Source organism: Nyctereutes procyonoides, unplaced genomic scaffold, assembly GCF_905146905.1.
Source record: "Nyctereutes procyonoides isolate TBG_1078 unplaced genomic scaffold, NYPRO_anot_genome, whole genome shotgun sequence".
Lineage (NCBI taxonomy): Eukaryota > Metazoa > Chordata > Mammalia > Carnivora > Canidae > Nyctereutes > Nyctereutes procyonoides.
In genome coordinates this window covers 41,443,879-41,461,736 of record NW_026575131.1, presented here as the reverse complement: position 1 = coordinate 41,461,736, position 17,858 = coordinate 41,443,879, and the positions used below count along the sequence as shown (strand labels likewise).

At 43.3% G+C, this 17,858-nt stretch overlaps 1 protein-coding gene across 1 annotated transcript in view; it reads right to left on the bottom strand.

The window, feature by feature from the left end:
- Window positions 1-17,858, bottom strand: part of SMARCC1 (SWI/SNF related, matrix associated, actin dependent regulator of chromatin subfamily c member 1) — a 169,436-nt gene that overhangs the window by 2,597 nt on the left and 148,981 nt on the right. The window contains exons 26-27 of the mRNA XM_055343264.1: window positions 15,998-16,259; window positions 2,082-2,258 (exon numbers count right to left, since the gene is read on the bottom strand). Of these exons, the coding sequence (XP_055199239.1) occupies window positions 2,082-2,258; window positions 15,998-16,259 (439 nt within the window). The remainder of the gene's footprint in view (window positions 1-2,081; window positions 2,259-15,997; window positions 16,260-17,858) is intronic.

Genomic DNA, 17,858 nt, shown 5'->3' with positions numbered 1-17,858 from the left:
AGATCAGGTCCACGCGAACCTCCGGGTCTTGGCTCACATGCTGAGGTGTCTGAATCTGTCCCAACCTCCTTCGAGGCCCAGCCCTTCCAAGAATCACTCCAGACCTTTTCAGAACTTAATTATATTTTGATTTTATTGCATTTTAATGGTTCTAATTTTATTTCTTCAGTTAAATGATAAAGCTCCTTCCTGGGCAAGTTCTGTGTCTTCTTTTCTTTCTCTCACAGTGCCTGGCCTAGGTGGGCACAAAACAGATTATCAATAACTTCTTGCGGATTAAGTGTCTCCACCAGGGTCAGAGAGCTTCACTCGAGGCAGCTGCTGACAAGTTGGACAGTCCTGGGAGGCCCCACAGCTCCTGAACTGCAGTCCTTGGATTTTTGGCCAAAACTAGGTCAGGTCCTGAAGGGAACAATTAGTATGAGTGTCTGGGGCTCTTTCCTATTTCCACTTTAGCTGCTTAATGTACAAAGGAACCCTAGAGATTATTTAATCCAGGGTTCTTTAAACCTTCTATTTTGTCAGAAATGAAAACATATGAAACAATTTAAGTACGGCCTTGCTTACCAATCAGTTCACCCAACCTTCCCCCCAGGAGATTTCCATCGAACTGCTAAAGCTCTTCAAAGCATTCTGAAGCCCACTGATCTAATCCCTTCCCTTTCCAGCGAAGGAATCTCAGGCTGGAAGAGGGGAACCACCTCACTGATCTGAGAGCCAAGTCAGTGGCTCAGAATCCTGGAAACACTCATTTGTGGCAGGAAGTGGGGGAAGAGAGCACCTGAAACTCAAACCCTCCGTAGTCTCAAGGTGCTGCTCCAAGTGTCCTTCAGGATGAAATCTTGGACAGTGCTAAAGACCAAGGATATTGTTTCTGCAAGGGATGGCAAACTGGTCAACCCTCTTGGCAGGCTAGCATGTTTGCATACTGCCTGGAAGGCAGCGAGGTTAAGTGTTCTCTTGCCAAGGAAAAGAAGTATCTGCTAGACTTCAATCGCTAAGCAATGACTCAAGGGAGATCATGTTTTTCTACACCCTGCTATACTGCTGTCTCTTCCATGCACCTGCGCTGTTCTAGCCCCTAGGGTCCAAAGAGAAATGAGATATGCCTGTGTGCAGACAGCCCACCTCCTGGCTCTGGGAAGTCTCCCAGAGTGCTACAGTGTATGCAAAGCACTTCAGAGTCTCACATACCTTGTAAATCCTATATAGTAACATCTACCTGTTCATTTCTTGTTTTCCCAACTAAAGCCCCTGGAGACCAGGAATTCTTGAGTCCTAGCTCTCTGTTCTGTGATAGAAGCTAACACCTTGGCACATACATGAACCTGTAAATGAATTAGGATCACAGATGCGTTTGGAATACTTGCATTTTGGGATCTTTCTGAGAAGATCTACAGGAGTAAAGGGCAGGGCAGAGCTTCTGAAGTAGGCCTCTGGAGGCTATGATTGGGAAAGACCAAGGGGTCTACTGGAGGAAAGACCTGGCTTCACACATACTGTCAGAGAGACACGGCTCAGTAGCACCTGTGCCTTCTCCACAGAGCCTGCTAGGACCTCCACTTCCTTTTCAACATAGCCCCTCAATACTGCTTCTACTAAGTCGCTACTACCAATATCCCAGAGTAGCTACAAGAAACTTGTTATTTCTGCCTTAAACCGATTATTTCCTTCTCTGCACCCTCCACTTTTGAACCCTGTGTCCATAACAAGCTCCTATAGGAAAACAACCAGCAGCTGTGTGTATCTACCAAGATTCAAGATAGACGGGCTTAAACAGGAGTGGGTGAGGAATGTCTTTCTGGCCTCCCCACAGACTTCAGTGTTGAGAGTACACAACATAATGGTTATTGCACACGAGGCCAAACAACTGTAAGTATTTGTAGTCATCATCTGTGCACCTGCTCTTCAGGGGTGCTGAAGAGCCCTAATCACAAACCGATCTTCTAGAACCTACTGTCACAGGCTGCACTGTCCATGGACCTGCCAAACTATAAATCTAGAGAACAAAGCCCCATCTCTTGTCTCCAGCCCACCCAGAGAGATACAAGGATAATGTTTCTCCCCATCATGCTACTTACACATGCCATTAGGTGCTGTGAGCGGTACCCGGGGTCCTAAGATGTTTCCTGGCATTGGAGGCATACCAGGAGCGGCTGGGCCACTCCCAGGGGGGTGGATGTTGGCTGCAACAGTGGGAATCATGCGGCCTGGAATGGGTTGCCCAGGGATCATGGAACCTGGACCTGGCATCTGACCTGTGGAAGGAGATTTAAAGTATTATGGTAAGTGTACTAGGAAGAAAGAGATCAATTCAATGCTCAAGACTGCTAAATACAAATACCTAACCCTCTGAAGGATTTGAAATACCAACAGAGCCATAATCTGTAGTAATCTCTATGTCCAGATTTTCATTTTTTTTTGGAGGAAGAAGGATAATGGGGCAGTCTATGGAGTCAAAGAATACCCTAAACCCTGGTATAGGCAGGTAGCTGTAAAAAGCAACTACAAGAGCACCCTAAAAGAAAACATTTGTTTTGGTTACTTTGGATGGATAGTGGATTGTTATACATCTTCCTGAGGACACAAGATGCCAAGCACTGACCACAGGGGATGGAGAGGATCTTTACAGCAAGTTAGTGTGCACTCTGATGATAGCAGCTAAGTCTGAGCTTCACACGGGGTGGGTGGGTGGGGGTGTAGTAGGCAAGAAAGGGTATTGGTCACAACTGTGAAATCAACATTACAAAGGAATCCTAATCGGATTTCCAAGTCCTATTGAAATAAAAGTCTCTCCTAACCCCCACCATGAAGCTTTGGCCCTGGAGAAGCACAGAGATGGTGGCTGGTGGGGGGTAGGGGACAGAGCAAGAAAAATGGACAACCCTCTTCCTGTTGGTTTGAGATTAATGAGAGACTAGACACAAGAACAGTAAAATACCTCCCGACTGCAGTTTCACACTGAGCCTTTAGGATTTTTAGCAAACTTTCTCTGTAGAGCCAGACAGTAAATATTTGGACCTTGCAGAACATATGGTCTCTGTCACAGCTATTCAACTTGGTCACTGTAGCATGAAGGCAGTCACAGATGACATACAGGTGTCACAGATAACAAATATGTGAGACTGTGTCCCAATAAATCTTAATTTTTATTTATATAAGATTATTTATTTATAAAGATGATAGATAGATTGATTGATTTATCCATTTATGAGAGACACAGGCATGGGGAGAAGCAGGATCCATGCAGGCAGCCCTATGTGGGACTTGATCCTGGATCCTGGGATCACGCCCTAAGCCGAAGGCAGATGCCCAACCACTGAGCCACCCAGGTGTCCTGAGATTGATTGATTGATTTATCATTCATTCATTCATTCATTCATGAAATACACAGAGAGAGAGGCAGAGACACAGGCAAAGGGAGAAGCAGGCTCCTTGAGGGAAGCCATATGTGGGACTTGATCCTGGAACTCTGAGACCATGCCCTGAGCTGAAGGCAGATGCTCAACCACTGAGCCATCCAGGCATCCCCCAATAAATCTTTATTTATGGACTCTATAATGTGAATTTTGCATAATCCTCATGAGATATAAGCATTCTTCTTTTTAGTTTCCCCCAACCATTTAAATTGTAAAAACCATTCTTAGCCTACAGTCCATACAAAAACAGGAGATGGGCCAAAGTTGGCCTACAGGTTGTAGTTTGCCAATCCTACTTCAGATATGAATATTTCTTAGTTCTTAAAACTCAGTGGTTTGGCTGCTGGGCTTGGTTTTCAAGAACTACATCAAAGGAGAATTATTTAATGGGCACAGATCTAGGCTGAAACGTATTCATGTGCTTGCTTTTTCTCTCTCTCTCCTCCACCATCAGCAAATTATACTCCCTACAGAATAAGGAAAGAATCTATGGTGTTTCGTTGTTGTTATTTTTTTAATCTAGGGATTTCAGTATCTCTGTAAAGGTCAGTTGTATGAAACTAAATACGTTTCTAGACATAGTTCTGAGACAGCTGGAAGAGAGAATGCTTTAGGTCCAATCTTGGAAAATTTGGGAGATAGGACTGATAGTTACCAGTCAATTACAACATATAAAGAAGTACTGGAGACAACTTAAGGGGAATTCTCTGTCATTGTTAGAAAAAGGCCTGTCTTAAGGGAGACATATAAAGTTTCAAGCCTCACACCATCTATTGCCCATGTCTGTTTCCTGACCCAGGCCCTTCACTACTGGGGGGGGGTTTAGTGAAAAGGAACTCCACAAGTTCAAAAGTTTGGGGAAGAGGTGGTCTACTGCCTTTCAGGGACAATTTTTATAAAGCAAAATATATCAACATTTTACCTCAGAATAAATAGGACAGCAAGTCTGGGGCCCTCAGGCCCACCTTTCTGTGCTCTATAATGTAATCATGGGAGAGCCCAGCAGAGGAGTCCCCAAGATCCATCCACTAGAGGACAGCTTGGTCAAACTGCTTCAGAGAATGCAAGAGCAAGTACTGGACTCACTGCTGGGCTAACACAGCCACCTACTCTTACACCAACTGACCACCAAAGCCAGAAGCTGCTGGGTGCCTGTGCCACAGTGCTAGGACACATACAGGCAGTGGTGAAGTCAATCAACCTAGGGAATGACAAGGGGATTAAAGGAACAACTATCTATCAAGTATGTTATACATCATTCCTCCCACAGATGTACAGCATGGCAGGCACATCAAGGGAAAACCACAGAAGGAGCAAGCCAAAAACCTGAAACCTTCCAGTCAATTGAGATAAGCTTGTAGATGACTTGGGATTTTGGATGATGTGCATCAGAGTGAAGAAGGGGGTTAGAGACACGACAGCAGAAGACTATCCTAAGTACAAGGCCCCACCTGAGTTAAGAAATGAGAAAATAATACAAGTGTCACTCCCGTTATTCCTGAGAGCTACCACTTCTTGTGGCATCTTCATACTCACCACTCTCAGAGGTAGGTACCTGCATCACCTGGTTATCTGTCACCTGCATTTCCTGAGGAGCAAGAAGCTCAAAAAGGTTCAAAAAAGCATGCTCAAGTAAAAGCCACATAATCCACAGTGGGTCTACAGCAGTAGGGCTGGATGAGCCCAACACGCAGAATGGGGTTGGGGGCTTGGTGAAAGGTTCTAGAGAAGGAAGGAATATGGGACTGATGGCCTGTGTGATGGAGAGCTTGAAAAAGAGATGCAGAGGAGCTGGAGCCTAGAGCAGAGGCAGAGAGCTTCTGAAGAGAAGCAGGGGCTACATGAGGGCAGCCTGAGTAGACAGCAGTGGGAGCTGAGGGGTGAGGGGCAGCACCCCACAGGCAGCCTAAGAATGGGTGGGAGAGCAAGGCAGAGAACAACTATGCAGCAGGAAGGAGAAAGAAATAGGACACGCAGAGCACAGTGAGGATGAAGTGGAAATGATGGACAAGGACTCCTGCTTTGGGAATGGAAGACACAGGACCAGTCAATGGAAATCACGCACTCGGACCAGCCAATACAGCCCATGTCTATTGGGGTGGTGCATATTGCCTCCTTCTTCCAAGTTCAGTCTAGACAAGAGGACTTGAGAAAGTGAGGAAGAATATTTTGCCAGCCCTTCTCAGATCTCTCTCCAGAAAAGAGAGTAGTAAAGCATGCCTTTACAAACAAACAAACAAACAAGCCAGGAATGAGTACTGGGAAGGAAGGAAGAAGGAAGAGCACACCAAGTGTGTGCTCACATAAGTGGAATGACACACAGCCATGCAGTCCCAACTGCTTCTCATTTTTAGCAGTAAGAAAGAGGTTTATGCTCTGACGTGAAAAGCAAGGTGTGGGTTGCTGTAACTCCTGGCTCAGCAGTGGGAACCCCTATCAGTGACCATCATAGTATCATCCTCAACAGGGAAAGTACAGATGAACTAACCAGACTGGAAAACTAAACAGCGTCATCTTACTTCCACTTCACACCAGCCAAGATGCAATGTTCTTGGGCAAGTCACTGAGGATGCCCAGAGCCTAGGTTTCCAGATATTATACAGAGTGAAACTAGATTATCTGCCCCACTCCTACCCTTTGGTTTCTGTATTATCAGGGAAATTGTTTATTATAGTGCCTTATTACATCACTGGCTCCTCCAACATGCTATGAGAGCAAGTATTTTCATTTTATAGAGAGAAAACAGAAGCTCAGAAAAGTTAAGGGACTTCTTATAGTCACAGAATTTCTAAGAAGTATCAGATCCAAGTCTTCTGACTCTAAATCCAGTTCTCTTTGTACCACACTATTCTGTGCTCAAACAGTTCATTGTGAAATGATTTAAAATAATAGCTAGCATTAAAAAAAAAAAGTGCCTGAGTAGTACAGTCTGTCGAGTGTCCAACTCAAGTTTTGGTTCAGGTGGTCATATAGGGTCACAAAATTGAGCCCTGTGTTGGGCCCCAGCTCAGCAGAGTCTGCTTAAAACTCTCTTTCCCCCTCTCTCTGTCCCTCCCCCTGCTTGCACTCTCTCTCTCAAATAAATCTTAAAACTAAAACAAAAAATTAAAGTATATACTTTAGTTCCAGCCACCCTGTTTTCCTCTTTCCTGTATCAGTTATAAGATTACTCTGCTTTCTGCAGTAATTTTTTTAAAAAAGATCTGTTGGGGGAGTGGGGAATGGGGAGTGAGCACTCGCATATGAGTAGGAGTGGGGCAGAGGGAGAGCATTTTCAAGCAGCTCCATGCGGGGCTTAATCCCATGTCCTGAGCCAAAACCAAGAGCTGGACACTTAACTAAGCTACCCAGGTGCCCCTGAAGTAAGTAATTTTTTAATTTAACAAACATTATGGCACCCTGCAGTGGGCTGGATGGTGACCTACCCCCTGCAACCCAGCAACAGATACGTAATACATGTTCTAATACCTGGAACCTGTAAATGCAACCATATTTGGAAAAAGGGTCTTTGTAGATGTCATTAATTTCAGGACCTTGAGATGAGGAAATCATCCTGGATTATCTTGGTGGGCCCTAAATCCAATGACAAGTGTCCTTTTAAGAGACACATGACCGGGTAGCCCCAGTGGCGCAGCAGTTTAGTGCCGCCTGCAGCCTAGGGCGTGATCCTGGAGACCCTGGATCAAGTCCCATGTCAGGCCCCAGGCCCTCTCAGCATGGTGCCGGCTTCTCCCTCTGCCTGTGTCTCTGCCTCTCTCTCTCTTATTCTCTATGAATAAATAAATAAAATCTTAAAAAAAAAAAAAGAGACACATGACCATAAGCCTAGGAATGCCACTAGTCACCAGAAGCTGGAAGAAGCAAGGAACAGAAGATCCCCTAGAACCCCGGAAGACAGCAAGTCTTGCTAGATAATGAACTTCTAGCTCCCAGAACTGAGAAAACACGTTGGTTGTTTTAAGTCACCAAGTTTGTGAAAGAGGAGACAGGTGAAGTAACTTGCCAATGTCATAAAGTGTAAACAGGAGAGCCTAGATCTGATTGAGTACCTTGGTTCCAAAGGTGGTGCTTGTAACCACAGTGAACCCTGTGGATAAGGGTCTGGAGGAGGGAGTCCACAGATGGTAGTGCAAACCCTGTTGCCACTAAACGGATGGGTCAATTCTTTGACTCACATCCAGCTCGAGAAACAATTCTTTGACCAGCAGCTTAGCGTGGGGGAGTTCCAGTGGGGAAATAAACTATTCAAGAAATATTCTGGCAAAGAGGAGAATTAGCTGCAGATTGACAGAGACCCATGAGGTGATCCCTATCCAAAAGGCACCGGGCTAAGCCTGAAGGCTCTTGCTGGAAGGCCCAGTGGGGCCATTTCCAAAGCTACGTGCTCAGTAGCAGTGGCCTGTTTACCTATTTCCCTATATCTTGATGGCAACAAGCTGTGATAGGGCAGCTTTAGGGTTTTCCAAGGCTATAAGCACAATGGTTGCACAAAACTTCTTTTTCTCGCTATAAATTCCAAAGCCTTTTGAAATCCAAAGTGTTCCCACCTTCCTGTCCTAACAGGACAATAAAACCACTGGGACATATGTGTGCAGTATACAGGAGAGCAGTGACTCCTTAGGAGAGGTAGCAGCAAAAAGGAAGAGCTAGAGAAAAAACAATTTACTTCTGGTTATGGGACTTTGTACAGGCAAACACTTCTCAGTAAAGCAAGGAGCACTAAGAGTGGGTGATGTTCCCATGCCACCCAGAGGTGACTGCTATCACACCCTATACGACTCACAGTGCTGAGTATCTAGGGCAGTGGATTTAGGGAACAGATAACGAGGAGACAGGATATCATTCTGAGTCAGGGCCTGCCATTTGCCAGGTAGTGAGTTATTTCATTGAATCCTCTAGGTTGTTGGGCAGATTGTGGGACAGGAAGAATCCAGTTTCAAGATAAGGAAACAAAGTCTCAAGGGACTGGGTAATTTGGCCTGAGTTCCCAAGGAGTATAGACTGAGTTGAGGTTCAAACCCGGGTCTGTCTGCCCTGAGGCTCATTCTCTTTTCCTTAATACCTACACCACCTTGCCTTGAAGGAGCAGTTCTCTCCTTCTAAGAGCTCATTTCTAAGGATCAAATTTGAAATGGGGCAGAATTTAAGAGGGCTGGGGAGAAGATAATTAATTTCTCATTATGCAAACTCTGTCCATTTCAAACCTAAACATTCCTGTGTTTTTTCTAGTGTCTGACAAAGGTCTTGCCACTTTAATAAGGATGACAATGTCTGAACGCCCTGCCATGATCTCTTACTAAACATGAAGAAAGCCACAGGAGCAGACCTGACCAAACAAACTGAAGGATGTATTTCTATGTTCTGCCGTTAAAAAATATAAAAATAAAAATAAATAAAAAAAACAGGTATTTCCTTCCCTGGTAGAAAGGGAGGGGAGAGAGGGAGAGAGAGATGAAACATGGCTTCAAAACTGTAGGATCAAAGCAAAAACTGGTGGGAGTTTGACCTACATACAAGCTATTTTTTTTTTTTTTAAAAAAAAAAAAAAACAACCCAGCAGGCATCTGAGGTCTGAAAAATGGAAAGGTTTGCTAAAATTAGGTTTAGCCTAGTGGAAAAATCCCTCACACTCTCTCAGGTTTATTAGATCTTTCCCTAAAGCATTCCACCCATCACGCCTGGTGGAATATTTAAGGATTTTTATTATTTGGGATGGGAGAGGCAGGTGGGAAAAGATCATGGAACTAGGAAAGGGAGATTGTGAATTTCCAATCTTGAGCACATTTCATCGCTCCCTTTCTAACCGTCCACAGCACATCCTCTGGCTGAGTGCCCCGGAGAACGGAAATAACACAATCAGGGCCAAGTGAGGGGAAGCCCAGGCTCCTCGGGGACTGCTCCTCCCGCAGTGGCTTCCGGGGGGCGCCCGCGACAGACTCTCTTTGTTGGAGACTGGGCCCTCACTGTTCTCTTTGTGAGGGTAACCTGCTACTCCGGAAAGTGGTTCAACAGCCTTGTTATCACATGATGCAAGCAGGACCAAAGGCACAGCAGATAATAAAAACTTGGCTTTTCCCTTTTTGGTGTAGGGCTGTGAGTCCAGGGGGTGGGCTGGGAAGTGATTACTGTCTGGAAGCAAGGTTTCCCACGGGTAGAGTTGTGTAAGTGGGTTTAACTTAGGGGCTTAAAAGCCAAGTGACTAATGTCTTGGTTGAAATTTCCTTAAACAACCAACATTTTACTAATTCTAGTTTTATCATTAAAACATCATCTCTCTGGAGCGAACACCTGGGTGGCTCAGTTGGTTAAGTGTCTGCCTTCAGCTCAGGTCATGGTCCTGGGACCGACACCACGTTGGGCTCCTTGTCGCAGAGTCTGCTTTCCTTTTCCCTCTGCCCCCACTCCACCTCGCTCGTGTTCCTCTCTCTCAGATAAATAAAAAAATAAAAAATAAAAAATCATCTCTACCATGTCCAAATTCTCATCAATTCAGATCAATCCCTATTTTGTTTTTTTCAGTACTTCTAAAAATTCTACTATTAACCACAAGGAAACTATAAAGGTACAGAAGCCAACATGTCCTTTTCCTTCTGGTTTTCACTGAGAGGCTTCCCCAAGGCAGGCAGCTCATTCCAGATCCATGACAACTCCAGAGTGCCTCCTTTACTCTAAATGCCCAGCGGAGGGCAGAGCTTCGCTGGACTCACATAGTAGATTTCTGTCATTTCCTTTTTTTTTCTTAAGATTTTATTTATTTATTCATGAGAGACACACAGAGAGAGAGAGGCAAAGACACAGGCAGAGGGAGAAGCAGGCTCCATGCAGGGAGCCTAACATGGAACTCGATCCCGGGTCTGCAGGATCACATCCTGGGGTAGAGGCGGCACTAAACCGCTGAGCCACCCGGGGCTGCCCGTGTCATTTCCTTTTGACTCAACTCACTTACCGGTTATGTTCCTGTTAAGAATGAGCTGAGGCTCTTCGGAGGACTGACATGAAAGAAGACCTCCAGGAATCAGAAGTGTCTTCTCGGCTCAGGTGAGCAGCACTACCAAGAGCACCTCAGGAAGAGGCAGCCACGCCAGGCCACTCTCCTTGCTTCCCCACGTGCTGCCATGGATACTATAGCCCAGGGCATGGTTAAAGGATATATGCATATGCTCACGACTGTTCACCTTGTGCCATCTGGAATGGTAGTTTTACAGGGAGGACTAGAAAATGATTAATCTAGAAATCACTTAATGAAATCACAGTCTTCCAATTTAAATGAAAATATAAAATGCAGTGGTGTGTATTTTATCAAGATTAGCAAAACCTAAGGGCTATAGCTACCTCCAGTGTCCATTTGCTCACCATACACAAGAAACATACCACTACTGTACATCCTTTGCCTTTCTGTTTGGTAGTGAACAGACCAAGCTGGGACACTCTGTCAGAGACAGGAATAAAACCAAACCTACGCAAAGCTGGAGTTCCCAGGTTAGAAGCCCAAATAATAAGAGCCTAGGAGAATAAGTGAGAACAGCATAAAGATAGTATTCTCTACACAAAATTTTAAGTATCGGAATGAATTAAGGGGTGGTAGAAGAGGAAAGCTGTGGAGGTGCAAACTAAACAGAATATATACTAGTGTTGGTTTATACCAGCCATTCTGGGGCCCAGGCCCACATATCTGACAGCCTGGCAGATTTCGTGACACTGAGCCTCTATTTTAATGGGCTCTCCCACTAACTGATGGACAGTTTTGTGGAGAAAAGATTACACGGGATAGATCTATGTAATTATACTAACTCTAAATCAGAGAGCTGGATATATTGACTGCTCAGTGATAAATTTGTCTCCCCAACCTTGCTGACTTTTCAGAGGCTGACTTCCCCCCCTTCCTTCATTCACCATAAATTCTGGCCAAATACCAAAAGCTAGCCAAATGACCTGGATAATTATCCTCAGCTCCTAACATAAATGAAGTGTCCTATATACTTTTCTAGAATTTAGGAAATAATAGTTGGAAGGACCAAACGCAAAGTTCTTAACTGACACCCATAGTAAACCAGAGACTGAGGTTGCACTTCACCTAAAATCCTATCCATTTCCTCACCTGTCCTGCTTTGAAAGATCCCTTTAAGCTGATTGCCAGAATATGGCACCCTAGATTCACCTGTTAACAAGCAGCTTTTCTATTGGATTTAATTTTACATGTGAACTTCAAAGCACCCCCACAAATGGGGCAATTATGAAAAAGATTACCTTGAGCTGCTAGAATGCTCGAACATTGCAAGCATATAGATCCGTATGACCATTCTGGGACAATCTTGGCAGCATCTACTAATGTAAACATATGCATATCCTATGACCCATTACAGATACTTTGATAGACATAGGCATACATTTCTGTTGTGTGTGCTCCAAGACATGTGCTCACATATGTTCATAGTAGCACTTACTAAAACGAAACCAAAACCTGGAAACTAATCAAACGTGCATCAACAGGAGAACAGACTAATAAACTGGGGTAGAGCTCCACAATAGACCACATACAGCAAACAAGAGGAATAAACCTGCAACCACCGACAATAACGTGGATGTATCTTACATACCAAGTGTTGAGTAAAAAAAAACTCAGAGTAATCACTGTGTGATTTCCTCTAGACAACATTCAAAACCAGCCCAACTAGGGGGTCCCTGGGTGGCTCAGCGGTTTAGCACTTGCTTTCGGCCCAGGACGTGATCTTGAAGTCCCGGGATCAAGTTCCACATCAGGTTTCCTGCATGGAGCCTGCTTCTCCCTCTGCCTGTGTCTCTGCCTCTCTGTCTCTCATGAATAAAAAAATAAAATCTTACAAAAAACAAGAAAAAACAAACAAAAAAAAAAACCCAAAACCAGCCCAACCAGGATAGTTGTTGCCCTCTGGAGGAAAGGAGATAGGATAGTGGGAGCTTCTGGGTATCAGCTGCACAGACAATTCTTTTTGTTAAAATTTACTGAATATTCATGATTTACATTTTTTATATGTACATTATATTTAAATAAAAAACTTTAAGAAAAAAGATGAGCTCATCACATGTTTTAGTCTCATCATACATTCAATGATCCTTTTCTTTAAAATTCACTAAAGAAAAGCTTATTTCTGTGAGAAAGTAAAAAGAGAAAAACACCCTATTTCTATTCTAAATGCTATTTTTACGAACTCTCGTTTCATTGGCATGGTTTCCCTAGAAGAATAGCTGTATCTGAATCTGCTGTAAGTTCCCTCTTAGTCCAGTGTCATGGGGTAGTGTCACAGTAACACTTTGGAATCAGAGCCCAGCACAAATCCCGGCTCTATCAGGCAGAAAGGCTGTGTAGTCCCTATTATGCACTGGTTCTTCACTTTACAGTTGGGTAGGTGGGTGACTGGCCTAGCATGCAAATGCTTGTCCTCACCAGGATATAATTTAGGGAAAAAGGCAGAAAAATCTCTCTTATCTTTTATAAGCTAAACGCAGATGTTGGAGCTAAGAGTTCTTTGTGAACAGTTACTACAAGATGCCGCTGCTTAATACCAGCCAGAACTAAGCATCAAGTAGCCACAAGTGAACTTCTCCCATAAACATTTATCCCAGTACTTTAAGGAATAAATTTTAAAAATAAGCACTGTTTCTGAAAAAAATCACTTTGTGATCTTCAACTGTTAAGCATTTGTATCTTTTGAAAGCTTGTTTTTTTTTTTTAAAGATTTATTTATTTATTATTTATGATAGACACAGAGAGAGAGAGGCAGAGACACAGGAGGAGGGAGAAGCAGGCTCCATGCTGGGAGCCTGACGTGGGACTTGATCCCGGGACTCCAGGATCACACCCTGGGCCAAAGGCAGGCGCCAAACCACTGAGCCACCCAGGGATCCCCGAAAGCTTAATTTTGAAGAAAATTCAGTATCATACAGAGAATCTAAGATCTGCTCAATCGGACAGGCAGAAAGACTCCTAAGACTCTATTTGCAAACATCATTTAGATCAAGTGGCAAGTCTGATGGCAGTCCTATTTCCACAGCTGTAACTTAACAGTCACATGTGTGAAGTGAATGTTTCCAATTGAAGTAGACCAAGCCCCAGTTTTGGGTAAAGTCAGGAAAAATTAATGTCTAAAAGATATTTTGGGTTATGAACTAAAAGATCCATGTTGATAAATACAAGTTGTCAGATCACAGTTTTTTTTTTCCAGACATGGCCTTCTCAGGTAAACATGCCTGAATATTTCTATGAGCAGATCTAGAAAAACTGTCATTTGAGGAAGTTAGCTGTTATTATTCATGTTGTTATTCAGGCGTTCCCTGGCTTGCAAGGGTCTGTCTTACCTTAGTTCATTTCTATGTGCCTTGGCCAGAGATTTTGCATCCCATACCAGGAAGAACAAACTTGGGCTCTCCTAGACACCTGGTACATTACAACAGAGTAATTATGAAAATCTTATAGGGGGATCCCTCAGTGGCTAGGTTTGGCACCTCCCTTTGGCCCAGGGCATGGTCCTGGGGTCTTGGGATCGAGTACCGCATCAGGCTCCCTGCATGGAGCCTGCTTCTCCCTTTGCCTGTGTTGTGTATCTGCCCCTCTCTGTCTCTTATGAATAAATAAATAAAATCTTAAAAAAAAAAAAATCCTATAGGATGAGTGTTACTAGAGCAACAAAATACACAGCACACACCCCTACACATTAATGAAGGAAAGGAACATGGTGGGGAGAAAAGGTGAAATTAAAAGGATGTTTTGTATTTTCATGATGTTGGTAGGTAGGTTTTTGTTTTTGGTGTTTTTTTGCGGGGGGAAAGGTAGTTAAGTTTGAAAGGGCTGTGAGATCAACTTTCAAAGTGGTAAAATGTGGTGGTTAGTTGCCAGCTTTAACGGGATCCCATGAGCTAAAGATAGGACAATCTGAGCATCAAAAACAATAATGTCCACAATAGACTGAAACACATAAAATATACAAAACTATGTAAGTTCACAATACTAGAAACATATACATACAAGAGAAAAAAAACTCCTTACTGGCCATGTTTGGTGTAGGCAGTGGTTAGTAACTCATTATTCAGGTAACCGATAAGAGAAAGGATGAAGCCTTTATTCACTCTTCCCTGTAAGGAACTAATTTTCAGAATAACTGAACAACTGATCAAGGTTTTTTGTTTGATTGTTTTTTAATAAACGAATCTCTGCTAATAAATAAAGAACAAATAGAAATAAATGCAGAAGGAAAAAAAATCAATGGAGATATCTCACCACTTTGCAATGCCTGATGAAAGAGCTGATCTATGAAGCAATTCTCTTAGGCAGGTAAAACCCTTGAAGTCTGATGGGGAACTCTGTAATGGATAGATTGGACCTACCACCGCCACCGCCACTGACCAACCTTAATGTCACCACGAGACAACTGAAATTACAGTAAAAAAGCCAGCAACCACAAGTGAACCTGAACACCTGGTACATATCCAGAGAAAGCCTCTGGTTTATGTAAGATGTGTGGGAGAGAGAGAAGTGGGGAGAACATGTGGAATGACACCATGTACCTTACGGGCACATTTGGGAACAGTCACAGGTGAAAACTCTAGTTTCTTCAACACATGAATGGAGGGGAGGTGAACTGTTAACACATTAAAACAGGTTTAAGAGAACTATCAGCAAATGCAGTGTGTGTAGCTTATCTGAACACCGCTCCAAATAAATGAAATGCTCAAGGACATTTAACTAATGGCACTAGAAATTATGGTTACTTTCGCTGGATATGATAATAAATAGCAGTTATGTTAAATAATAAGATTTCCAGTGTTTAGAGGTATAATTTGAAGTTTGTATCTCTTGCCCCAGAGTGAGGAGGAATAGATAAAATATTGGTAATTCTGAAGCTGTATAATAGGTACATACTATTCCCATAGGGGGATTCTTACACTATTCTACTTTTGCCTCTGGTAGATGATTTCTTCTAACAAAAAGTGAAAAATGGCAGGAAGGTGATGGGTGTTGATGCTGGGTCATAAGAGTTCACTGCAGTATTATTTTTGGGTGTGTCTATCTTAAAACACAACAACAACAACAACCTGCAAGTTAAAAAAAAAAAAGTGTAGACAATCCAAGGATGAATTTTTAAGGAACTCTGGGATATACTGGCTACTTGGAGGCTGACCAACCTAAGAAAAGGCATCTCAGGGCAGCCCCAGTGGCGCAGCGGTTTAGCGCCGCCTTCAGCCTGGGGTGTGATCCTGGTGACTCAGGATCGAGTCCCACATCGGGCTCCCTGCATGGAGCCCGCTTCTCCCTCTGCCTGTGTCTCTGCCTTACTCTCTGTCTCTGTGTCTCTATGAATAAATAAAACCTTAAAAAAAAAAAAAAAAAAAAAAAGAAAAGGCATCACATCAGGAACAGAACATGGCTAGCGTTATGGGGTGATGGCTGTACAACCAGATCTCACTTGCCTACAATTACCTGGATGACAATGGGCATCCTAGTCATAATCTTAGTCCCAATCACCAATGGTATGGTTAGCTCCTCTAATACTGTGCCACAGGGCTGACTCCAGCCTCTTCTGTGAACAGAGCTTGCCTCTCACCTGGCTGCGGTGGATGAGGTGGTGGCATCTGGTGGTGCATCAGAGGGTAGGGAGGGGGCTGCTGATGAGGCATCATGCCAGGGTGCCCTGCTGCTCCGAGTGGTGCCAGGCCAGGTCCTCCTGAGTGCTGGTGTGCCTGCTGAGGGTTCTGCCCATGCTGCTGCTGTTCCATTTGCTGTCGGGCTCGCAATTCGGCGTATTTCAGCTGTTCCATGTGGAAGTTCTGGCGTTCAGTGAGCAGCTGCTGCCTCTGTTGTTCTAACTGTTAAGAAAAGGAAGGGGAAGAGAAATGACACCAAGAGAGGTTCTCAGGAATGGGTGTCACCCAGGACATCTACCTCTACCAAAGATACATGGCCACCTTGCCTCCTGCAAGATCTACAGTGAGAAAAGGCATTGTTTCTCAAGTAGCATATTTCCACTTAGACACCAGTTACCAAGGTCAAGGTCTTTTCTGTATTATGCACAAGGTCTGCCTTTCCTGTAACCTTCACCCAGTGGGGTTACTGTCCTCTGAGCCCACTCAGTACACATGGAATCCTCTCTGTCTGGCAGGTCTTCAGATACATAAAAATAGATTTCAGGACTGCCAAGGTAAAAACCCCTTTTCTCCTTTTAAGAGTCTCTCAACTACTAAAATTTAAAGTCCACACAACTTTCCCAGGTGCCCTCTTCTGGATGTGATTCTTTGGATACTATTTTAGAGCTGAGAGAGAGTTAAAGCCTCTGGATGAGCGGACATGGCCTTAGTTGCAAATACGCACATTTTTCTATGTGGAGCTTTGGCAGTGCCACCGTAAATCTTAGCTTTCAAGTACCCAGAATTATACTGGGTGACACATTCACAGAATATTTTAGATGCCTAAATAAAGATTTGCATGAATCTTGGTTTGAAGAATATAAGTATTTCAATATTCGAGATAATCTTTCTGGGACCCAAATTAAAATAAAGAGAAATAAGCTATTATATGTGCCAGGAAATCCAGAAACCATATGCCTGACGGTAGTTCAGAGGAGGAAGCCCACCTTAAATGCTATCAAAATTAATTTAATTCAGGCCTGAAAAAAAAATCACCTTGAACATGAAGGAAAATAAAAATCTAGCCTCTGGAAGTAAGAAGTATCAAGATTATAAGGAGGGTTAAAAGATCTCTATCTTTTCAATATTGTTTGATCCTACCATTTTCAATGGCAAGATCTGAGTTACTGTGAGACATTTTTAAAGCTTTTCTGTCCAGACAGCAGATACAAGCCACACTTGAAATGTGGCTAATCTGAAGTGGAATGTGTTATAAGTATAAAATACACACTGAATTCTGAGAGGACTTAGTATGAAAAAAATTAATTTTTCATATTGATTACATGTTCAAATAATATTCTGTATATACTAAATTAAATAAACATTATAATTTCACTTTTTTAAATGTCGCTACCAAAAAATTTAAAATCACATATATGGCTTACACTGTATTTCTGTTGGATAGCAGTATACCAAGGTATTTAATAGATTTAAAAATTATAACAGTTTAGCTTTTAGGAGCAGCCAATTCTACAGATATATACTGCATACTATCACCAGCAAAAACTGGTTGGAATATGCATGAGAGTTGGCCTAAGAATATGGGCTCTCAGCAAAGGGCTGCCTGAGAAGACCCTGTAGAACCAAGTGAGAAGCATTACAGATTATCAGGAACAGTGACTAGGGAATGGTCATGAACGGACAGGGTGCAGGAGGACAGGCCACAGACAGTGATGAAAACAGGCATGACCAGGTGAGGAGGAGGGGGAGTGGAGAGAATAGATGATAAAGCTTATGTCTCAGGCTGGTTAGCTAGCTGGCAGACAGCTTCCAAGGGAGGAG